We start from the raw sequence: 19,115 nt of genomic DNA, 5'->3' as shown, positions 1-19,115 counted from the left end.
CTGGATTGTACTTCTCCTGGACACATCGACCTTCCTAGGTGGGCCTGCAATCTTGGGTGCTCATACTTAGCGAGGTTTGATTAAACTAGAGATGTACAAGACCTTGATTCGGCCATTGAAAACCACCAGCAATCGATCAATCACACTGAGAATAATCATGCCGATCTGCCTAGGCGGCTCAGCAATGCAGGTAACGCTCATGAACGCCGCTTTGAACTCAATGGAAATGCACAGGATGCCTTTCAAGCCATACTATACCATCAGGAAGCACTACGTAGAACATCTATTGGGCATTCCCATCTCCCAGGCAGGCTTGCCAATTTGGCTGTCTGTTACATTAGCCTCTTTCATAGAGCAGCAATAATGAATCATCTCGACAACGCAATTTCTCTTTACGAGGCAGCCATAAAGCACATTGATGTCGGACACGCTGAGCTCCCCAGCTTACTATTTAGCCTCGGAAACGCATATCTGAGCAAGTTTGAGAGGAGCGAGCAGGACGCGGATATCCAATCCTGTATTGGTGCATATCGTCGAGGTGCTGCCTCAAATGGGTTCCCGTCTATTCGCCTCGCGTGTGCCAAGGAAGCTGCCCTCCTGGCGGACTCTCATGATCACTCCCATTGTCTTGATGACTTTTCTTTGGCGATTGGTCTTCTTTCAGAGGTGGCCGGTCTAGAACAAACCATTCACCGCCGCCACGACTACATCCAGCCACATTCTGCTTTTATCAACACAGCAATCTCAACTGCCCTCAGCTTTGGGGAGGTAGATATCGCGCTTGAATGGCTTGAACAAGGGCGCTGTTTGGTGTGGAATCAAATAACTGACCTAAGAAATCCACTCATTCGCCTCAAAGATAAATTCCCATCTCATGCTACTCGATTCACGAATCTTGCCTTGCAATTGGAATCATATAGCACAAGAGTAGACTCTTCGGCGCCTACATCTTACGAGACTTTGCCAAAAGATTTACACGCTCAAGACCAAACTCTGGCGCATACACGACTCGCTTCAGAGTACAAGAGACTTCTTGACGAAATCAGGTCTCTGCCAAATTTTCAAGATTTTCTCCGACCACAAAAATGCAACATCATACTCTCTTCTTTACCACATGAAGGGTCTGTTATTATATTCAATGTTCACAAGACTCGATGCGATGCATTAGCTCTTAGCGCAGGGATGGAGCACCCTTTGCACATCCCGCTTCAAAATTTCAGTGCTTCAGATGCGGAAAGTCTGCGAAAAATCCTTCAGACAGATATTTTGGGCCAACGTAGTAACGGTGAAGAGCGGGCGAGCCGACGCCGAAAAAACAATCCGGAACCTATGTCGTTCATTCTTCGTGAAATTTGGCATAAGCTTGTGTTACCCATCCTTGACGCTCTGGCATATCCCGTGAGTCACCTTAAGATACCCCAATTGACTACAATTTCTGACACTTGTTTTCTTTTAGAAGGAGCTTGTTATTGGGGCTGAACGTAGCCGTTTGTGGTGGTGTCCAACGGGTTCTCTTTCATTCCTTCCTCTTCACGCTGCTGGAATTTATGGGGAGAACTACCGGTACGGATTATGTATTTCTGATTTCGTGGTATCATCATACACGCCTACAGTCAGATCCGTCGTGGAAAAAAGTGCCGTCGCATTGGAATCGTCACCTTCCAAGTCTCGTAACCTTCTACTTGTTGGCCAGGCCAGCACTCCAGGTCTAAGTTCCTTACCTTCGACGAGAACGGAAATTAGCTCTGTACAATCAATTACAAAACATATCCATACTTTGCTGTTAGACGATGCAGATGCAACGGTGGAAAAAGTCCAGAAGGAAATGCTGTCTCATAGCTGGGCACACTTCGCATGTTATGGTGTCCAGGATCGCGCAAACCCTCTCGAAAGTGGAATTTGCCTTCAAAACGGGCGCCTTACCCTCTTGGAAATTATGAAACATAGAATTATAGATCCAGAGCTAGCATTTCTCTCTGCATGCCAAACAAGTCAAGGAGACTCACTATTATCCGATGAAGTCGTCCATCTCGCAGCAGGTATGCTTGCCGTTGGATATCGAGGTGTAATCGGTACAATGTGGAACATCACAGACTCATATGGCCCAAAATTTGCTACCGAGTTTTATCAGTACTTGATGAGAGAGTCGAACAACGGAGGTCTGGACAGCACACGGGCAGCCTTTGCCTTGGATTATGCAACGAAAATGGTTAGAGATAGTCTGAAAGATACTGAACGAGCGTTGGTGACGTGGGTTCCTTATATTCACCTCGGGTATTAAGGGGAGTAGCAATGAGATTAGCGTAGAAGTTGAAGTTTGCATCGTCACATTGTGGTGTATACATGGTCTCAAAGAATCATATACATATGCTAAAAAAACGTTTCATCGCATACAAGCCTCAAAAAAGAAAAGGTATATACTCAAGCTTCACTATTCTCTCCCTTAACTGTCCCTACCTGAGTCTTACTCCCAATACTAGTATAGTCACCACTTTTCTCAGTTGCCATCTCTCCAACGTCGTCATCATTCCTGGTCTGCGATGCGTTGCCCTCTGCAGCATGAAACGTCGAGAGGTGGTGAACATCCTCTTTATCCGACCAGCGCTTGGCGTAGCCGCTGCGCCCTCGATGCATACCATTCCCGTTGTACGGCCCTTCATACGCGAGGCCCAGACCCACGCGAACGACGATGACCATAGGCACCACCGCCTGTTAAAGTAAATTTGAGACGTGTATGTCAAAAAATATTAATGGAAAACAGCTCACGCTGAGCTGAGCAAGCATAAGTTCTAGTATCACCCCCGCATTCATGTTAAGCAGATAAGTGATCAACTGGATCAGGGCCGCACTGGTGTACACCGCGCCCGACTCTGCGACTATAAACACCAAAGAAAGATACTTGGCGCGTTGGTTGTCCTGTTCTCCTGCAGCAGTGTAACTGAATGGCAACCCATCACCAGGGGGGACAGGAGAGCGACTGTTACCCACTGCCAGTGTCTTTGCAGCAGCCGTTCGCTCAGATGAAGCCCTCTGGGGCGGATGGGCTGGGAGGCTATGTGTGAATGTATATGGTCTGGAGGCGGTGTATATCCTCCCAGCAATCAGTGCTGTGGATATTACTTGTGTGGATATGGTGAGTGCAAATGTGGCTGTTACCCAGTTCAGGATAGACGGGTCAAAAACAGAGGAGTGCTCCGACATTACGTCTGCTGCAACGGTTTTTAGACCCGTTACTGATAATGGATAATAAAATAGTGAGTCATGCTGAATAAACAATACAGACACTGTGGGGCTCTGTGGGGCTCTCATACGTACTGGTTGTTCCGAGGAGTGTGATAGCCTGCACATAACCAGATAGAAGGTTGAGCTCCGTCGGAAAAGTGAACTAGAAGTATTACGCACGGAAGGAAACGCGACAAGCCAGTTCTGGCCATAAATAGTGTACACTCGCCATACCTAAGACCCGCAAGTCACCAGCAATTCAAATCAACCAGCGTAAGAGAATATACCAAAAGAGCATCACCCAAGAGCGTCTGCGGCAGACTCAGAAATCAGTATCCCACAATTTCTGCCAATCGCCCCAATGTCACTATTGGTACGTACATTGAATATATAGATCGATTTTCGTTTAGGGAACACGTTTTCGCGGAAGAAGGCGGGCGGCCCTCCGGGGGTCGATTGGCTTTGATATACAAAACCATCTAGGAGCTCGCGCACACCGAGGCCGACGTGTGTTGTGGATAAGGCAAACATGACGGTACTCAGGAGGAGGAAAGCCCTAGCCATAGATGATTACCATGTGGCGCTGAGTTATTGCGAATAACATGCCTAGAGGATGTTTCTCGACCTCGAGTATATGCCCTTGACGTAAAAATGTAGCATAACGTCAAGTAAACGATGATGCTGCAGGGAAATAAAGAGAAACTAAGAGTAGCACATTGTTAGGTAACTTTGGAAAAGACGTACTGTATTCCTGAGGATATTTTGAAATATGTTCTGAGAAAGTCGACAACAACTCTCAAGTACTCACCATATAACACTCCCTCAGTCCACACTCCGGCAATGTAGGCCACGTCGGCGGAGATGTCTTTCGCCATGCCAACTCAGATTAGGAATCTTCTACAAAAAGCGGGCGTGTACGCAAATGCAAACTCAGCCTCGAAGTGAAGACTATATAAGCCTTGATGTCCAGGAAGTCAAGCGATAAGAAGAAGGCCAAGGAAACTCTACTCACCTTCTCCCCGTCCATCCTATACATATAAGCTGACACCCATTGATTCTGGGCGCAAATGGATTACCTACAGAACAGATTTGGGTAAAGAGAGTTGTCGCGTGGCCATGCAGAGATAAAATAGTGTGTGAACGGCAGACGGACAAAGAGAGCTCCAGTCAACATGCGAGTATAAGTATAAGTGAGTGCTTACATGAACTTATCACCTAGCCGAATAGACAAGGTTAGTAGGCAACGTGGTGCCTTTAGGCTCTGTGCCTGCACATACACTAGCGTAGAGTAAACAAAAGCCCCGAATATGTCGATATCGCTCACGGTTTCTCAGGAAATCAACAATGAGGATATTGGAATCCACAATCGACCTAGTGAACCAGAAATTTGGCACACACCCAGTCAGTGGTAGGGGACATTAGTTTACCTTTGCGTGTGATATCTTTGACAATGATACGTACTTACGTTTTGATATTTCATCTGCCAATCGTTCCCGTAACCGCCGTGGATTGGAGCTTCTGGATACCTGCATATGATGACTGAAACCTGCCTGGCCCGTACCCGCGTAACTGACACCAATGTAATGACAGGCCAATGACTCCATCAACTACAGAATTGCAGGTTGAGGGGGGAAAGCACAATTCTGGTCTAGGATTGCTATCAATACCACAATTTCGAAGCAATCGAAGCTCGAATATGCATGTGATGCCCAAGGGCACGAATGAACCAAAGGTCCAGACAATCAATCCAAGTATGTCGGTCGCAAAGATCCGCGTTATTCAGTCCCTTCCTCCGTGGACAACGTCAATTTTCAATGGCAGATGACTGATTTGAGAGGTTAATCTTGGGTCGATCCTTTGCTTGATCATTGAGGTAGTTAATTATGCCAATCATGGACACTGAGGACTCACGACGACGGATGATCAAGCAAAGGTAGTGGATGGCAGCAAACTTAACGCACGACCTCTCAGTGAGAATATGGTAACTGTATATTTGTGATATACAAGGGTTGTTTTTATGCATGGATCGTGGGTGGTCTGGGTGGTCTGGGTAGTAACTGGTTGAAAACTTTCAAATGTTGACGTGGCCCGAGAGCCAGATCTTATCTAATTCTGGTTATCTAATCAAGATAAGATTGCTATTCAGAAAAGCTGGAAGAAATGTGATGGCTTCAGTAAAGGCTTGTTGGGTGGTTGTGGGAGACACTGGGTAGACCCATGAAAATACGGATATTATTGGTGACTGAAGACGAACATACTTAGCAATTGCTCAGTAGTGCTTGAGCAATGCTACTGCGGGCGCAGATCCCTGTATGTTGAACAAACAGCAATTGTTATTCATGTCTTATTATATGTTCAAAATATAGATAACTGTACATAAGACGTGTATGACAACAACATAGATCAGGCGGTGCTTGAGAGGTATAAAGTCAAAGACATGGCACACATTTGGTCTGTGACATGCATGTGAGTGATGCGACAAGACGCGACAACTGCCGGCACGTTTGGCCTTAGTCGTTTTCGAGAGTTTTCTCTTGTCAGAGATAGGTGCGTACCCTCAAAGCAGAGTCCGCTCAACAAGTTCATAGTCAAACAATATTGGATGCCTTCGAGTTAAATTATTGCGGCGTTTACCTGACGCTGATCACTTTCTGAAGGAATCCAGACGTTCATCCAGCCTTTGTAAAAATCTAACCTTGATTTGAAAAGAAGGTCAAAATCCTTGGTTTGAGGCAAACCCAACCCTGCACTGAAGAGTATAAGCTTGATGTCCGGTCATGGAACAATAACAGAGGACCGAGGAACTCGACTTCCCTTATCCCAGTTTATTCTATACATATGTACTGAAACCCATTAATCGCAAATTACAGAGAGGGTTTGGGTAAAGAAAGTTGACTCGTGGCCATGCAGAGATAAAACAGTGTGTGGAGGTCAGACTCAGACATGACTAGATCCAGTTATCATGTAAATATAAGTATAAATGAGTACTTTCACGAGCCTGGTACTTAGCCGAATAGCTGCAAAGATCCGCGTTGTCCCATTCCCTCCTTTGTCCAAAGTAACAGCTCAACAGCAGATTACTGATGTGAGAAGTTAAGCTTGGGTAGATCCTTTACTTGGTCGTTGAGGTAGTCAAATATACCAAGCGTGGGTTGCTTCACCCCCAGGCCATAGGAATGCAAAATAGTGTGACGAGCGTAGCAAGATATGATTTACCTGCCCAATGTGTTGAAAGGATCGCAATGTTGGAGTGGAAGACATGATATTAATACCATTGACAGAAGACCCCAGGAGGCTTAGAATGTATCAAGATTTGTGCAAACTTGAAACCCAAAATCGTCGCTTTTTGTTTGTTGATCTGAGGACTCCAATGTGTACGTCGAGCAGATTTAATATATAACTCCATCCATATCTCTACGTTCTATTTTCTCGCGAGGTTATGAAAGAAATCTGAGAGCAACTGACAAGAAACTGAGAAGGGTTGTGTACTTGTGGTTGCATTTTTGAGAACTTCCAACGTTGACTTTGGGTCAGGCTTGGCTGGTGGCCTCTAATTTAGCTCTCTTCAAGAATCTTTTAATCCTATGCGGTGTATAAACTGGTCCTACCATTAGCGAAGCATCGTATGCATCTTCTCGTACCGAACAGGAAGTGCGTTCTTAAGCCGACGCTCCCGGCGTCCACGCTCAGGGTGCCCATTCGGACACAGCCGCATCGCCTCCCGTAAACACATCACCGCCCTATGGACATCGCGATATTCGCCGGACAGATCATATCTCTTCTGAAACGCGATGCTGAGGCTATCAAGTACCACGTCCTTACTCTCGTGTTCTGGCGTGAGCATGCCCAGCACGCGTTGGTAGTGTGCTATGGCGGCGTCGATATCATCGAGTGAGCCTGTTCGGGCAGAGTGCACCATGTAGGTATCTGCGAGGGTCATTATTAACGAATAGCTGTCTGGATCTATGGGAGTGTGACGGTTTGGGGGTTCGCAGGGCGCCTTTGTTGCAATGTCCATATCACAGACCGAATTGAGGTAGGAAGTAATCGTGTGCTCTCTGGTGTAATCAGGGGGTAGTATGAATCCGGATGCGACATCCTCAGTATATGACGATATATCTGAGTTTTGATATAGCGGGAACAGGTTAACTGGGTGGTCGGTGAGCATAGCGGAACCTTGAACTGTATATTCATCCAGGCCTTGCGGTGGGAATGCTTGACGGTGGTTCGGAGTAGGTGCTACCAGCTTATCCATGGTACTACCGTGTTTCGACTTAACATTAGTATTCGATGATGCACTAAAAGCAAGTTTCTGAAGGATAAATACCATTAATCAATTCTGCGCGCTTTAAGTTTAACTTCTGGTCCTCAAGAGATTGAAAGGGCCTGGCCAGACCTTACAGAAGTGGGTTGCAACACCGACATCGCAACAGGCCATCATGCTTTCAAATTCAGAAACCAATGATGAGCCAAGTTAAACTTAACCACATAACGTTGTATCCTGGCCTTGACGTGGGAAGGGTACTGAACTTGCGGACCGTCATTGTTTTAATTTTAATTTATTGGCGTATGTTTAGAAAATCAGTACAAAACTTGAAAGCTGGAAAGTACCTTTCGGGCTTGAAAAGTAACATTCTACCGACTTGCCACACACAATCTATCAGTTCCAAGTCTCGGCAGGACGGCGTTATTTGATCTGTCCACCGCCCTGGTATTGTCGGCAGCTGTACTTCAGCCTTGGGTTGAAACGCATCACCCATGTTGAGTTTCCTGGCCATCATTCGGCATACCTGTCGGACAATATTTGCTTGTTGTCTGGGAATTGGCGAGTCGCTCTTCCGGCTTTCCAAGGGTCAAAAGGTTTGCCAAATAGTGACATGGTCACCTTCCATCTGTGAAATCCATTTACCAGTCTGTTTCATGGACCTTCTGATGCCCGAGCTGCGCTGAAACGTATTCTACATATGTCTGTCAGAATGACCTCGCTGTTTTGCCTCACCAATAATCAAATTTGAATTGGATCTGGGCCCGCCAGACATGCATTGAATAAAATAGGAAGGACGTTGGGTACATTCGTTTCAGCATGTTTTTAGCTCAGGGCTCAGTGCTCAACGCGAGCTTTCCACGGGCGCGTATCAAACGCGTCAACCGTGACACACGCTGTGCTATTATGTATGTGACATGTTGTATGTGACAATACGCGGCAACTGCCGGCTATTAATGGCCTTCGTTGTTTTCTGTTCTGTTTTAGACGCGCATACTCAGAACAGAGGTCTCTGATCACATTCTTTAACAGAAATATCTTTTCCAAGAGACAGTATGAAAATTTCCGCTTTTCCTTCAGGACACTGTGGTGGCTCGGCGTACCATAAACCCTCTACAATTCAATTACGACGCCATCCAATATCACTTGAAAGTGACATCGGCAAAAGTGACCAAGTCCCCAAATGCCTTGCCAAGGCATTTGGAGGCGTCCAAATGCCCCAAGGCCCAAATGGCCTTTTAGATTGACTAACGAGAGACTCGGAATTTTGAAAGGCTATAAATCATTTACAAAACCCAATGTTTTAGCTAGATTTAAATTTAATCAAATCATTTCGGTAAAATTTGGGAGACCCAAAAACATTTGGATAACATTTAAGTTGCCTTTGAGAGCCCCAAAAACATTTTTAGTTCACCCAATGTTGACACAATGATATATTTTGAATATTTCTACTCATGGCAGCCACTTCAGGTATTCACACAATAGGATATAGCAATTAAATGAAAAATATTATTGAAATCTATTCAAAACAAAAGAGGCTACATAGAAATGACTGAGAGAAAGCAGATTCTAGTTACAATCTGGGCGCTGGGAAAATACGGAGTCACGTGATCGAATTGATGCGCAACAAGTTCTACACTGGTGATGAGTCACGGTCAAGTATATGTGAAATATATGCGCATATACGTACCAATAAGTTGACCAGAATGGGTGTCTGGTTATTAGCTACACTCTTGAGAAGGAAGTAATCAAGGCAGAGGAAGAACATGTAGGAAATCAAGACCCTAGAGAGGGGAAATAAACTCAGTTCTATATGATAGAGACTCGATTACATGACAATGTACCTAGAGAGGGGAAATAAACTGTACGGTACATTAGGTAGTGAATAAGATGTGAAAGTGAAGACATGCATACCTCAGTTCTATATGATAGAGACTGAGGTTCTGCATCGAAGTGGGTCGGTACTATATACCTCCCCATTGTACAAAGAGTTATTCTACGTAGACGAGTATAAAGGTGGTTGTTTAGGAATGAGGGGAAAAATGATAAAGGTGGTGTGACGTCATCGGGGTAGATCGTTGGTTATCAACACTCCTCCTCAACGAGGTAGCGCGATGTTATGAAGGAAATAGATATAAGTGTATAATGGAGAAAATATAGGAGTGAAAAATTTATACTACGCCTATGAGAGTTCTGAAACGGGTGAATTTTGTCCTGTCGAGGCCTTTTGTGAATAAGTCGGCTATGTTGTTTGATGTGTGCACATAAGCCAGGGTGACTGCTTTTTCTTCGACCTTTTCGCGGAGATAGTGGTAGTGTATGTCGATGTGTTTTGCCTTTGAATGATTTGAGGGGTCCTCGGATAGGCTGATGGCTCCGTTGTTGTCGCACATGATGGTAGTTTCGTCTTTTGGTGATAATGAAATTTCTGTGAGTAGTGTTCGAAGCCAGACTGCTTCCTTCGAAGCCTCAAACGCTGCTGTATATTCAGCCTCTGTGGATGACGTAGCCAATGTCTTCTGTTTCTTCGAACTCCACGAAATGAGACCTGATCCGAGTGAAAACGCGTAGCCGCCAACACTCCTCCTCGTGTCCAAGCAGTTAGCCCAGTCAGAGTCAGTAAAACCCATTAGTTTGATATCGTATTTGCCACCCAGTGTGAGTTTGAGGTCTCTGGTGCCTTTGAGGTAGCGTACAACTCGAATAGCGGCGTTCCAGTGGGCATAAGAGTACGAGTCTAGGTATTGGGATAGCTGTTGGACCGCATATGAAATGTCGGGGCGCGTTCCTACTGCGAGGTAGAGTAGGCAGCCGACTAGTGAACGATAAGGCAGTTTTGAAATCTGTGTCTTCTCCTCTGCATTAATGTCTTTGGGGTCAGGACGTCTAAGTTTTAGACCGGGATCAAATGGTATGCTGAGGGGATATGAATCACTTTGTCCGAATTGCTGGATGATACGGTCGATGAGGGCGGTTTGAGAGAGAGAAATGGTATGTTCGGTACGATTTCGAGATACTGCAATTCCAATGCAGTGTTTTGGTTCGCCCAAATCTGAGATAGTCCATTTCGTCCTCATTTGTGCTTTGAAGTGATCATTGGCACTGGGAGGATCCGCAATCGAGAGGAAGTCGTCGACATGTACACCGGTGATGACAGTACCGTGTTGATCGTGTCGAAAATATATACACGACTCACTTTTTAGTTGTACGAATCCCCAAGATTTCATCGCCTCGTTTAGCGTCTTGTTCCATATCCGCCCTGCCTGCTTCATACCATACAGCCCTCGCTCAATTACCCACACATAATCCTCTTTTCCCTCTTCCACACATCCCTCCGGTTGCTCCATGTATTGCACCTCGTCTTCAGGCAGTATTCCGTGAAGGAAAGCGGTTTTTATGTCAATTTGTTGTGCATCCCATCCCTTGACAGCGGCGATATGGAAAAGGAGTCGCCAGGTAGAGGTTCTAGCAGTTGGTGACGTTGTTTTAGTGTAGTCTTGTCCGTAAATTTGTTCATAGCCCTTGAAGACGATGCGCACTTTGAAGCGGACTGTAACCCCATGTTCGTTTCGCTTTCGAGTGAATATTGGACGTCCCTTTCGGATTCTGGATCCTATCGGGACTTGAGAGCGTGGAATCAGGCGGAAAACTTTCATGTCCTTCAGCGATCTGACTTCATCGCGAAAAGCGGCTTCCCACTTGTCGGCGTCTGGTGACTGTTTTGCCTCGGCATAGTTCTTGGGCTCGTCTTCATCACCAAGAGTTCGCGGGTCAATGCTGCTTGTTTCCGCGATTGCGGATAGAACCCGTTCGACAAGATGGTCTGTAATACCGACTGCGGCAATATCGTTCGACGCCTGGGCCAACGTTTCCTTAATCTCCGCCACCGCCTCTTTCTTAACCACCTGGGGATCATTTCGCTTCTCCTCCTCAACAACATCCACCAGCGTCCTCTTCTTCTCCTCTCTCCTCCTCTTCAACTCATCCAGGTATTCCCTCCGCCTTTCCGCAGACTCTCGAACCTCTTCTAATGCTCTTTCCAATCTTGATCGTTTCTTGGCGTCATCGCCATTCGCATGAGCGATCCGGGATGACGTACGCCTCTGATCCGCTGGTTTGATGTCAGGGTTGCGATAGATAGGCGCTGGTGCATCAGGGACAGGTTGAATGTTGTGTTGTTGTTTTGGTGGAGTCAGCACATCTTCCTCTGGTGGAGCGCCTGTTAGAAATTCCTCTATGTCTTCGTTGAGGTTATTGGATTCCGGTGTCGACGAAGCAAGGATTTCAGGAAGGGTTGTGGGTGAGGTTGGAGATGGGTTATCAGTGATGGATCGCGAGTGGCCCTCGTGACTTTCGAGGAAGCGAACAACTCTTTTAGTTGTAGAATGATAGCACCGATATGCTTTAGCGTTAGGCTCGTATCCAATCAGTACACATTCAATTGAGCGAGCATAAATTTTTGGATTGGACTTTACTGGTTGGATAAGGACAAAGGCCCGACATCCAATTTCCCGCATGTAAGAGTAGTCTGGCGCCCGTTTGTATAATATTTGGTATGGCGTAACAGAATCAATAGATCGGGTGATTGTCCTATTTTGTAGGTGGATCCCTGTGAGATAGAATTCGTCCCAGAGTGACGGTGGACAGCCCGCGTAGATGCGCATTGTGCGGGCTTTGTTCATGATTGTACGATGGAGCCGTTCCACACGTCCGTTGTGGGCAGAAGTATATGGGGCAGTGAATACAACTCGAGTTCCACGCGATCGTGTCCACGCTAAGAACTTCTTAGTTTTCAGCTCGCCATTGTCGATGTAGTAGGTCCCAACGCGTTTCCCAAATTCACGTTCTCGGGCAATCTCCCATGCGATTAGGTTATCGTCTGCAGCCCCCTTATCGGGTAGAGGGATACCCCATGTAAAACTCGCACAGTCATCCATAATGTCCATTACATATTCATTGCCACTCTTAGATTTTACATCGTGTTTACCACTTAAGTCTGCCAGAACTTTATCCAATATTTCCGTAGCTCTATGTCCTTCCCCTTCCTCACGCTTCTTTGGAACAGGTGTTTTCGTCTGTTTGCCAAGTATGCATGAGTTGCATTTCTTAGGAAGTGCATCGGGTAGGGACATACCTTCTACCAGACCCTTTCGTGCCATGTCAACGAGAGTTTGGTAATTGGGATGGCCGAGACGGCGATGCCATGTTTCCAAATCTGGTTCATGTGATGCAACGAATATATGGTCGGCTTCGGGTTTGTAGAGATCGAGGGAATATAAATTGGAGTTAAGAAGTGTTCCGGTAGCAATGGTGGCGCCTGTTAACTTTGATTGGATTATACATCCTTCATCGTCAAAGGCAGAGCGGGTTTTAGAATGGCGGGCCAGCTTGCTCACGGATATGAGACGAGCGGCTGACTGCGGAATGTAAAGTACATCCTTCAGCTGAATGGATATGTCATTTGGGAGCCGTAACGAGATATCGCCTACGCCGTGGGCATTGATGGATGAGCCGCCAACACCTTTGACGGATCTCAAAGAAATGGGACGTAGAGTTTTGAAGTCAGTAGCCTCTGGGGATATGTGGGTACTGGCACCCGAATCGAGGTAAAAGGGGAGTTCCTCTATGTTCTTTATTGGAGTAGAATCTGGTGTATTAAGTGGGGAAGTGGCGATTTTTGCCGTATCGAAGACGCGTGAGTGAGCATTCCAATCGAGGCTTGTCGTTGGTGTGTCTATTTCGGTAAGCTCCTCGACCTTTGCCATCCACCCTTCATACTCAATAGACTCCTCCTCAGCCAGGCGATCTGTCGCACGTTGCTCGAGTTGGACAAATTGTTCAGGAGTGATGGATGCGAGCCCTGCAAATTCAGTTGTATTGGGTGTTGCATCGGGTGGAGAGGGATCGACCTGGATGGTAAAGAGAGCCTTGCCAGATGCATCCTTAAACGAATATGTAGGCGGTTTTGAAGAAGCGTTTGTACGAGACGAGGTCTGACCATTTTTCTCGGCACGTGCAGCGCGAACCTCAGCTATGGTCTTTCCTTTCATCCCGCCATTCGGTCCCTTGATACACCATTCAATTGTATGCCCCGAACGCGCACAGTTCGAGCAAGTAATGGCGGATTTCCCTTTTCCCTTCGTCTGGGCAGCGAGTGCGAGGGGGCTATCCGCTAGGGTGTTTCGCTGTTCTGCGCCGAGTATCAATTGGACCTCGCGTTCAAGAACCAGGACAATATCCTCGTATCGGTAAGGACGTTCCTTTGTGGCGGACTGCATCTGAGTTTGTATAAGGAGACGCGTGTGGTCATGGCCGTCGTCGAGAGCGTGGAGAATCGCGATGACGGTGAGTACATCTTCGGTAACACCCCCAGGAATCTGGAACGCGCGTTTGATCTGCTCACGGATCTCGCGCGCCTTCTCCACCATCGTGCTATCTCGTGGAATCCGTGAGGTGAGCGCCTTCTGAATCAAAGACACTTGTTTGATGGGGCCCTCGTCTAGATGGTACTTCTCCAGGGTCTCCCAGCACTCGAGTGCGGTCTCCAAGTGATCGATTTTCTCGCGTTCGAAGTCGACGCAGTAGCGGCAAATATAACTCTTGGCAACTTGGTCATTGTATACCCAGTTACGATGGGCGATGGGGTACACAGAGGGATCGGGGGACTTGCAAAGCTTGCGATTGATATGGGCACCAAAGCCGTGGATGGTTAAGTCGTCCTTTATGGTGCGACTCCACGTTTTCCAGTTCCCAACGTTCTTGTCAAGTGGGTCGCCTTTGTATGTGGCCGTGATGTGTTTTTCAGACACAGAAGGCCTGGTAGCATCGTTGGGGTCAATAGTGGGAGTTGTGCCGTCACCCATGGTAGTAGGAAGTGTATAGGATAGTTAGAGTAGCCTTATGAAGAGGAATGGGAGTCCGCAGCCAGTAATATGCGGGGAGTATTCCAATGAAAGGGATCAAAAGGCGCGCTGATAAGGGCGCGCTGATAAGATTAGATCGTAATAGGGTCAAGATTCGTGCCACTTTAATTGTGACAAGAAAGGCCCATAACCTGTAGGAAATCAAGACCCTAGAGAGGGGAAATAAACTCAGTTCTATATGATAGAGACTCAATTACATGACAATGTACCTAGAGAGGGGAAATAAACTGTACGGTACATTAGGTAGTGAATAAGATGTGAAAGTGAAGACATGCATACCTCAGTTCTATATGATAGAGACTGAGGTTCTGCATCGAAGTGGGTCGGTACTATATACCTCCCCATTGTACAAAGAGTTATTCTACGTAGACGAGTATAAAGGTGGTTGTTTAGGAATGAGGGGAAAAATGATAAAGGTGGTGTGACGTCATCGGGGTAGATCGTTGGTTATCAACAGAACAAGCCATAAATAGGTATAAAACAGTCAGTTAGGTTTGTGTGATGAAAAAAGAGCATGTCTTTTACCTTTTCAGCTCTATACCAGTCTCAAAGTACCAAGAAAGAGGCATTGCAGTGTTGAGTGAAGCCAGAGAGCGCCGTCGTCAGAGTGGTGGAAATGAGAGGGTAGAAAGAAAGCGACTTGGGCGTGTCTCAGATTATTATGCTCAAAACGGATATTCAGTCTCCGATTTAATTTGTCAGGGGAGACGGCCTCTCTAATGTGTATTTCTTGAAGTCAAATTTCTCACGTACATGTAATTCTTATGACAATGGTGTCGTATTGGAAACAACCTGCCAGCGTCATAGGTATTACGTGTGGTCAGTAAAATTTCTCCTACCTAAATCATTTTGAACATATTTGAAGCCCTTTAATCATCTGTGTCAATAAGAAGTTAAACTCAATGTTTTATTCTTTGTTTTTATTTTTAATCAATTGTTCCCTGCAAGTTTTATGGCCAACAAATCATTAAGAGATAAATGTAAATACATGGAATATTTTGTACTGAACTTTGAGGTGCATAAATGTTTGTGGAGCATTCAAATGCTCTCCAAATGTTTTATGCACCTCCAAATTTTAGTAAAATGTTTTTGTGTGACTTAGCATGTCACGCAAAACATTGACCTGCTTAAAAAGGCACAAAAGGCATTTGGGGATCTTGTCACTTTTGCCGATGATAACATGAACTTGTGCGTCAATGGTGCGACCAACAATTCCAGTGGTCAGCGTTAAACCACCTTTACTTGGGACATAAAGTGACTTCCAATTCTCGACGGGATGTTAACTGATGTCATTTAGCCAAAGTTCTTTCCGATATGGCATAGTATAAACTTTGATCCCCACACTCATCGATAACCATTTAAGCTCGTCTAATTCGTCCAACTCCAACTCCAATTCCCAAGCAATGTCCATCGATTTATCGCTCGACCGCCTCAAATCTCTCTTACCATTCCTCCCATACACCCGCCCAACGCTGCACATCGCTGGCACCAATGGCAAAGGCAGTGTCTCCGCCCTGCTCACATCTATTCTCCTCACATCTTCCTCCCCGCTCCGTATCGGGCGATTCAACAGCCCCCATCTCGTCTCTGTACTCGACAGTATCACCATAGATGATGTTGCTATCGATATCAAGGTCTACACAGAGACACGGACGGACGTCGAGGCGCACGACCGCGAACAGGGCACCCGACTGACTTCCTTCGAGCTCCTTGCGATGACAGCGCTGCGCATTTTTGAAACTGCCCACGTCGATGTGGTCGTTCTGGAAGTCGGCATGGGCGGGCTCCGTGATGCGACAAACATCGTGCCTACTGCGTGTATTCGTGCGTCGGCCCTCGCCGCGGTCGATCTTGACCACCAGGCATTTTTGGGCGATACAGTTGCACTCATTGCTCGGGAGAAGGCTGGAATTGCACGTAATGGGAGACCATTTATCTTGGGACGGCAGCAGCATGGAGAGGTCCAAGGCGTTGTGGAAGAGGTCGTGCGTGAGGCTGGGGGGACGTTGCTGAGAAGCGTTGACGTGTCAACCGTCGATTCAGGTACATGGTCGCCGTTTAACGATGCCTCAAAGACAGGGCCGCCACCACGCATTGTCAAATTTCAATTACAAGCTTTCCCTGAGGCAATCGAAGCCCAGTTCCCACTTCAAGGCGCGCACCAGCTCGACAACCTAGGCACTGCGCTTGGTGTCATCGATGCTCTCCTCACATTTAACTACCCCGATACAGATGTGCTTAGGCTCCGAGAACGCATCACACCAGCGTCCATATCTGCAGGTATCGCAAAAGTCAAATGGCGCGGTCGACTCTCGTTCCACTCTATCTCTGTCCCAGGGCCTTCACCTCTCGACCTCCTCGTGCTCGCAGACGGCGCACACAACCCCGCATCAGCCAAAACTCTGGGTGAATACATTACCTCTCTCCTCGAAAATACCACTACAACTCCAATCCACATAACATACATCCTCAGTCTCTCTCATTCGCCTCCCAAAACACCTCTGCAAACGCTCTCGCCCATCTTGCCACCGTTTCCTGGGACATCAAGTTTAGTGCCACATATATCTGTTGCGCTGCTCCCGTTCTCCCCGCCGGAAGGCATGCCATGGGTCAAACCTGTAGCCCTCTCGACGATGCGTGAGACTGTGCAGGCGCTTGTTCCAGAGCTGGGCGAGGGTGATGTGTGGTTGTCATCGGAAAATGAAGGGTTGAAGCGCGCGCTAGAATGGGCAGCTGAGAAACAAGCAAAGCGCGGTGGAGAGGGATTGGTGGTGCTCGCTGGCAGTTTGTACCTCGTCGCAGATTTTTACAGATTGTTGGAACACGGCTCTTCACTGTGAGCGCCCGTGAATATTTAATAACGAAACTGAATGACATCCCAACCCATTACTTCCTACAACTGCATAAAACATTGCCGGTCATAGTTATAATCAAGTGTTAAATGACAAGTGACAAGTGGTTTTGAAAGGACAAAAGGGTTCCTTTTACGGTGTCGGTACACACAAGAATCGTTTACTTCACATCTCAGTAACTATAGTTTCGCTTGATTTTTATCCATGATTAGTCAATGTTCAGCTTATTTTCGGACTTCCATCCCCTCCAGTGCAGGCTGTAGGCAGTAGACTCCCGAGATAGGAATCAAACTAATAGGCTGACAGAGGGTTTAACTTTCTCAAGACGGCTGATACTGGCCTACACTATCTTCTTGGTCATATCTGATGATTGATATTCTGCATGGGCTAGTATTCATCATACAGGTTGACCCCAGCATATATAGAGGGGCCTTGTGATGCGGTACGGAAACATATGCTATCCTCGACAAACCAGATTGTCACCTTGTGTGTCTGTACTTTACAAGTGACTCGCGCACTCGCATCTCTCACTAGCAAATCTGTAAGGCTCTCAAAACCAAATTTGACATGGATTACTCTGATAAACGTGATGCTAGGCATTCCAACGCGCAGATGACAATGACACTGTCGTCTACACGCCTTCTGGACCTTTATCAAAGTCGAAGACACACCAGGTCACTCCAGGCGCACATATAGAACATCTCAATTCCACCATAACCGTCGTATCAGCGGATGGTATTACAGTAAATCATTTGGTCCCATTTAATCAAGCAACCTCGAACCGGAACGGTCTCTTAAACCGATTACTTACAGACGATAATGAGGGTATCTCCGATGGCTACGCAGCCTATTTTTTCTGGAGCAACACCATGCCCGACGCCACACCTCTCGCTCTCTTCACTACCACATGGACAGTCCCTCCATCACCTGCGATGACCAATACGTCGCACCTTCAAACTATTTTTCTGTTCAACGCGCTTCAGCCTGCAGTGGCAGGCGTTTCGCGCATCCTTCAGCCGGTGCTGCAGTACGGCACGAGCGCGGCGGGTGGAGGCGCGTTCTGGTCCGTCGCGTCGTGGTACGTCGCCAATGGCACGTCCTTCTTCACGCCACTGGTGCGCGTCGAGTCGGGGCAAGTGCTGGAGGGAATTCTTACGCTGGATAGAGTCAATTCTCCATCTTCAGCGGGCGACAAGGTCTACAGCTACACCTCCCTATTCGCAGGCATCCCGTCGTCTGCCCTGAGTATCTCGTCGCCTGACCCACTCTCATCTGCCTGGGAGGTGCTCGAGATATATAACGTCACACGGGCGGTAGAACTCCCGCAAGGACGAACACAGATGCATGGGATCCAGGTTATAGATAACAACGGTCGGCGGCCGGATTTGCACTGGGTGGCGAATGTTGGCGAGGGTGGATTTGGGGCCCAGGTGGTTGTAGATGGTGCAAGCAATGGGGAGGTCGATATTGTTTATCCCCTCCAGTAATGACCCGAATATCTTTTACAATATTGAACGCAGAGATAAGCATACTCTCCACAACCACCTGACTATTCGGTAGTATCGCGGCCTGGGCGGATCGACTTGTCTTGTGGGCAAAACACCTTAAGTCCTTCCCTGCAAACATCGCGCTAGCTGATACGTGCCAGCGTTACACTGAGAGATACACAAGAGCTTCGCACCGATCAACGTTCCACAGCCACACGAACCGGAAATCATATGTACCCATAAGCATGGTTGAAAGAAGGTCGAAAATAGACTGTGCACTTCTTTCGATCAGCTTTAAATACTTTCAGTTGTCATGTTGGTTGGATATTCATCCGAGGATATTCAGCTGGGCTGAGTGCAACCTTAC

The 19,115-nt window shown here is 46.9% G+C and overlaps 4 protein-coding genes across 4 annotated transcripts; 2 read left to right on the top strand and 2 right to left on the bottom strand.

Annotated features, from left to right (window-relative positions):
• Positions 1-363: 363 nt before the first annotated feature.
• Positions 364-2,281, top strand: JR316_0011147 (uncharacterized protein; the record flags this gene model as incomplete). The annotated part of the gene is made up of 2 exons (XM_047896808.1): positions 364-1,398; positions 1,460-2,281. The coding sequence occupies 2 exons, from the start codon at positions 364-366 to the stop codon at positions 2,279-2,281; spliced, it is 1,857 nt and encodes a 618-aa protein (XP_047744853.1).
• Positions 2,282-2,421: 140 nt separating this feature from the next.
• JR316_0011146 (uncharacterized protein) lies at positions 2,422-3,786 on the bottom strand (the record flags this gene model as incomplete). Its single annotated transcript, XM_047896807.1, has 6 exons — positions 2,422-2,709; positions 2,767-3,233; positions 3,316-3,340; positions 3,403-3,456; positions 3,510-3,533; positions 3,604-3,786. 6 exons carry the CDS (start codon positions 3,784-3,786, stop codon positions 2,422-2,424), a joined length of 1,041 nt encoding a protein of 346 aa, XP_047744852.1.
• A 3,046-nt stretch (positions 3,787-6,832) lies between these two features.
• Positions 6,833-7,552, bottom strand: JR316_0011145 (uncharacterized protein; the record flags this gene model as incomplete). Its single annotated transcript, XM_047896806.1, has 1 exon — positions 6,833-7,552. The coding sequence occupies one exon, from the start codon at positions 7,550-7,552 to the stop codon at positions 6,833-6,835; it is 720 nt and encodes a 239-aa protein (XP_047744851.1).
• Positions 7,553-15,812: 8,260 nt separating this feature from the next.
• JR316_0011144 (Dihydrofolate synthetase) lies at positions 15,813-18,748 on the top strand (the record flags this gene model as incomplete). The annotated part of the gene is made up of 3 exons (XM_047896805.1): positions 15,813-17,245; positions 17,667-17,802; positions 17,858-18,748. 3 exons carry the CDS (start codon positions 15,813-15,815, stop codon positions 18,746-18,748), a joined length of 2,460 nt encoding a protein of 819 aa, XP_047744850.1.
• Between the last annotated feature and the right edge of the window lie 367 nt (positions 18,749-19,115).

The sequence above is a fragment of the Psilocybe cubensis genome, chromosome 10 (genome assembly GCF_017499595.1).
Source record: "Psilocybe cubensis strain MGC-MH-2018 chromosome 10, whole genome shotgun sequence".
Taxonomy (NCBI): Eukaryota; Fungi; Basidiomycota; class Agaricomycetes; order Agaricales; family Agrocybaceae; genus Psilocybe; species Psilocybe cubensis.
This window is presented reverse-complemented; position numbering and strand designations above follow the sequence as displayed.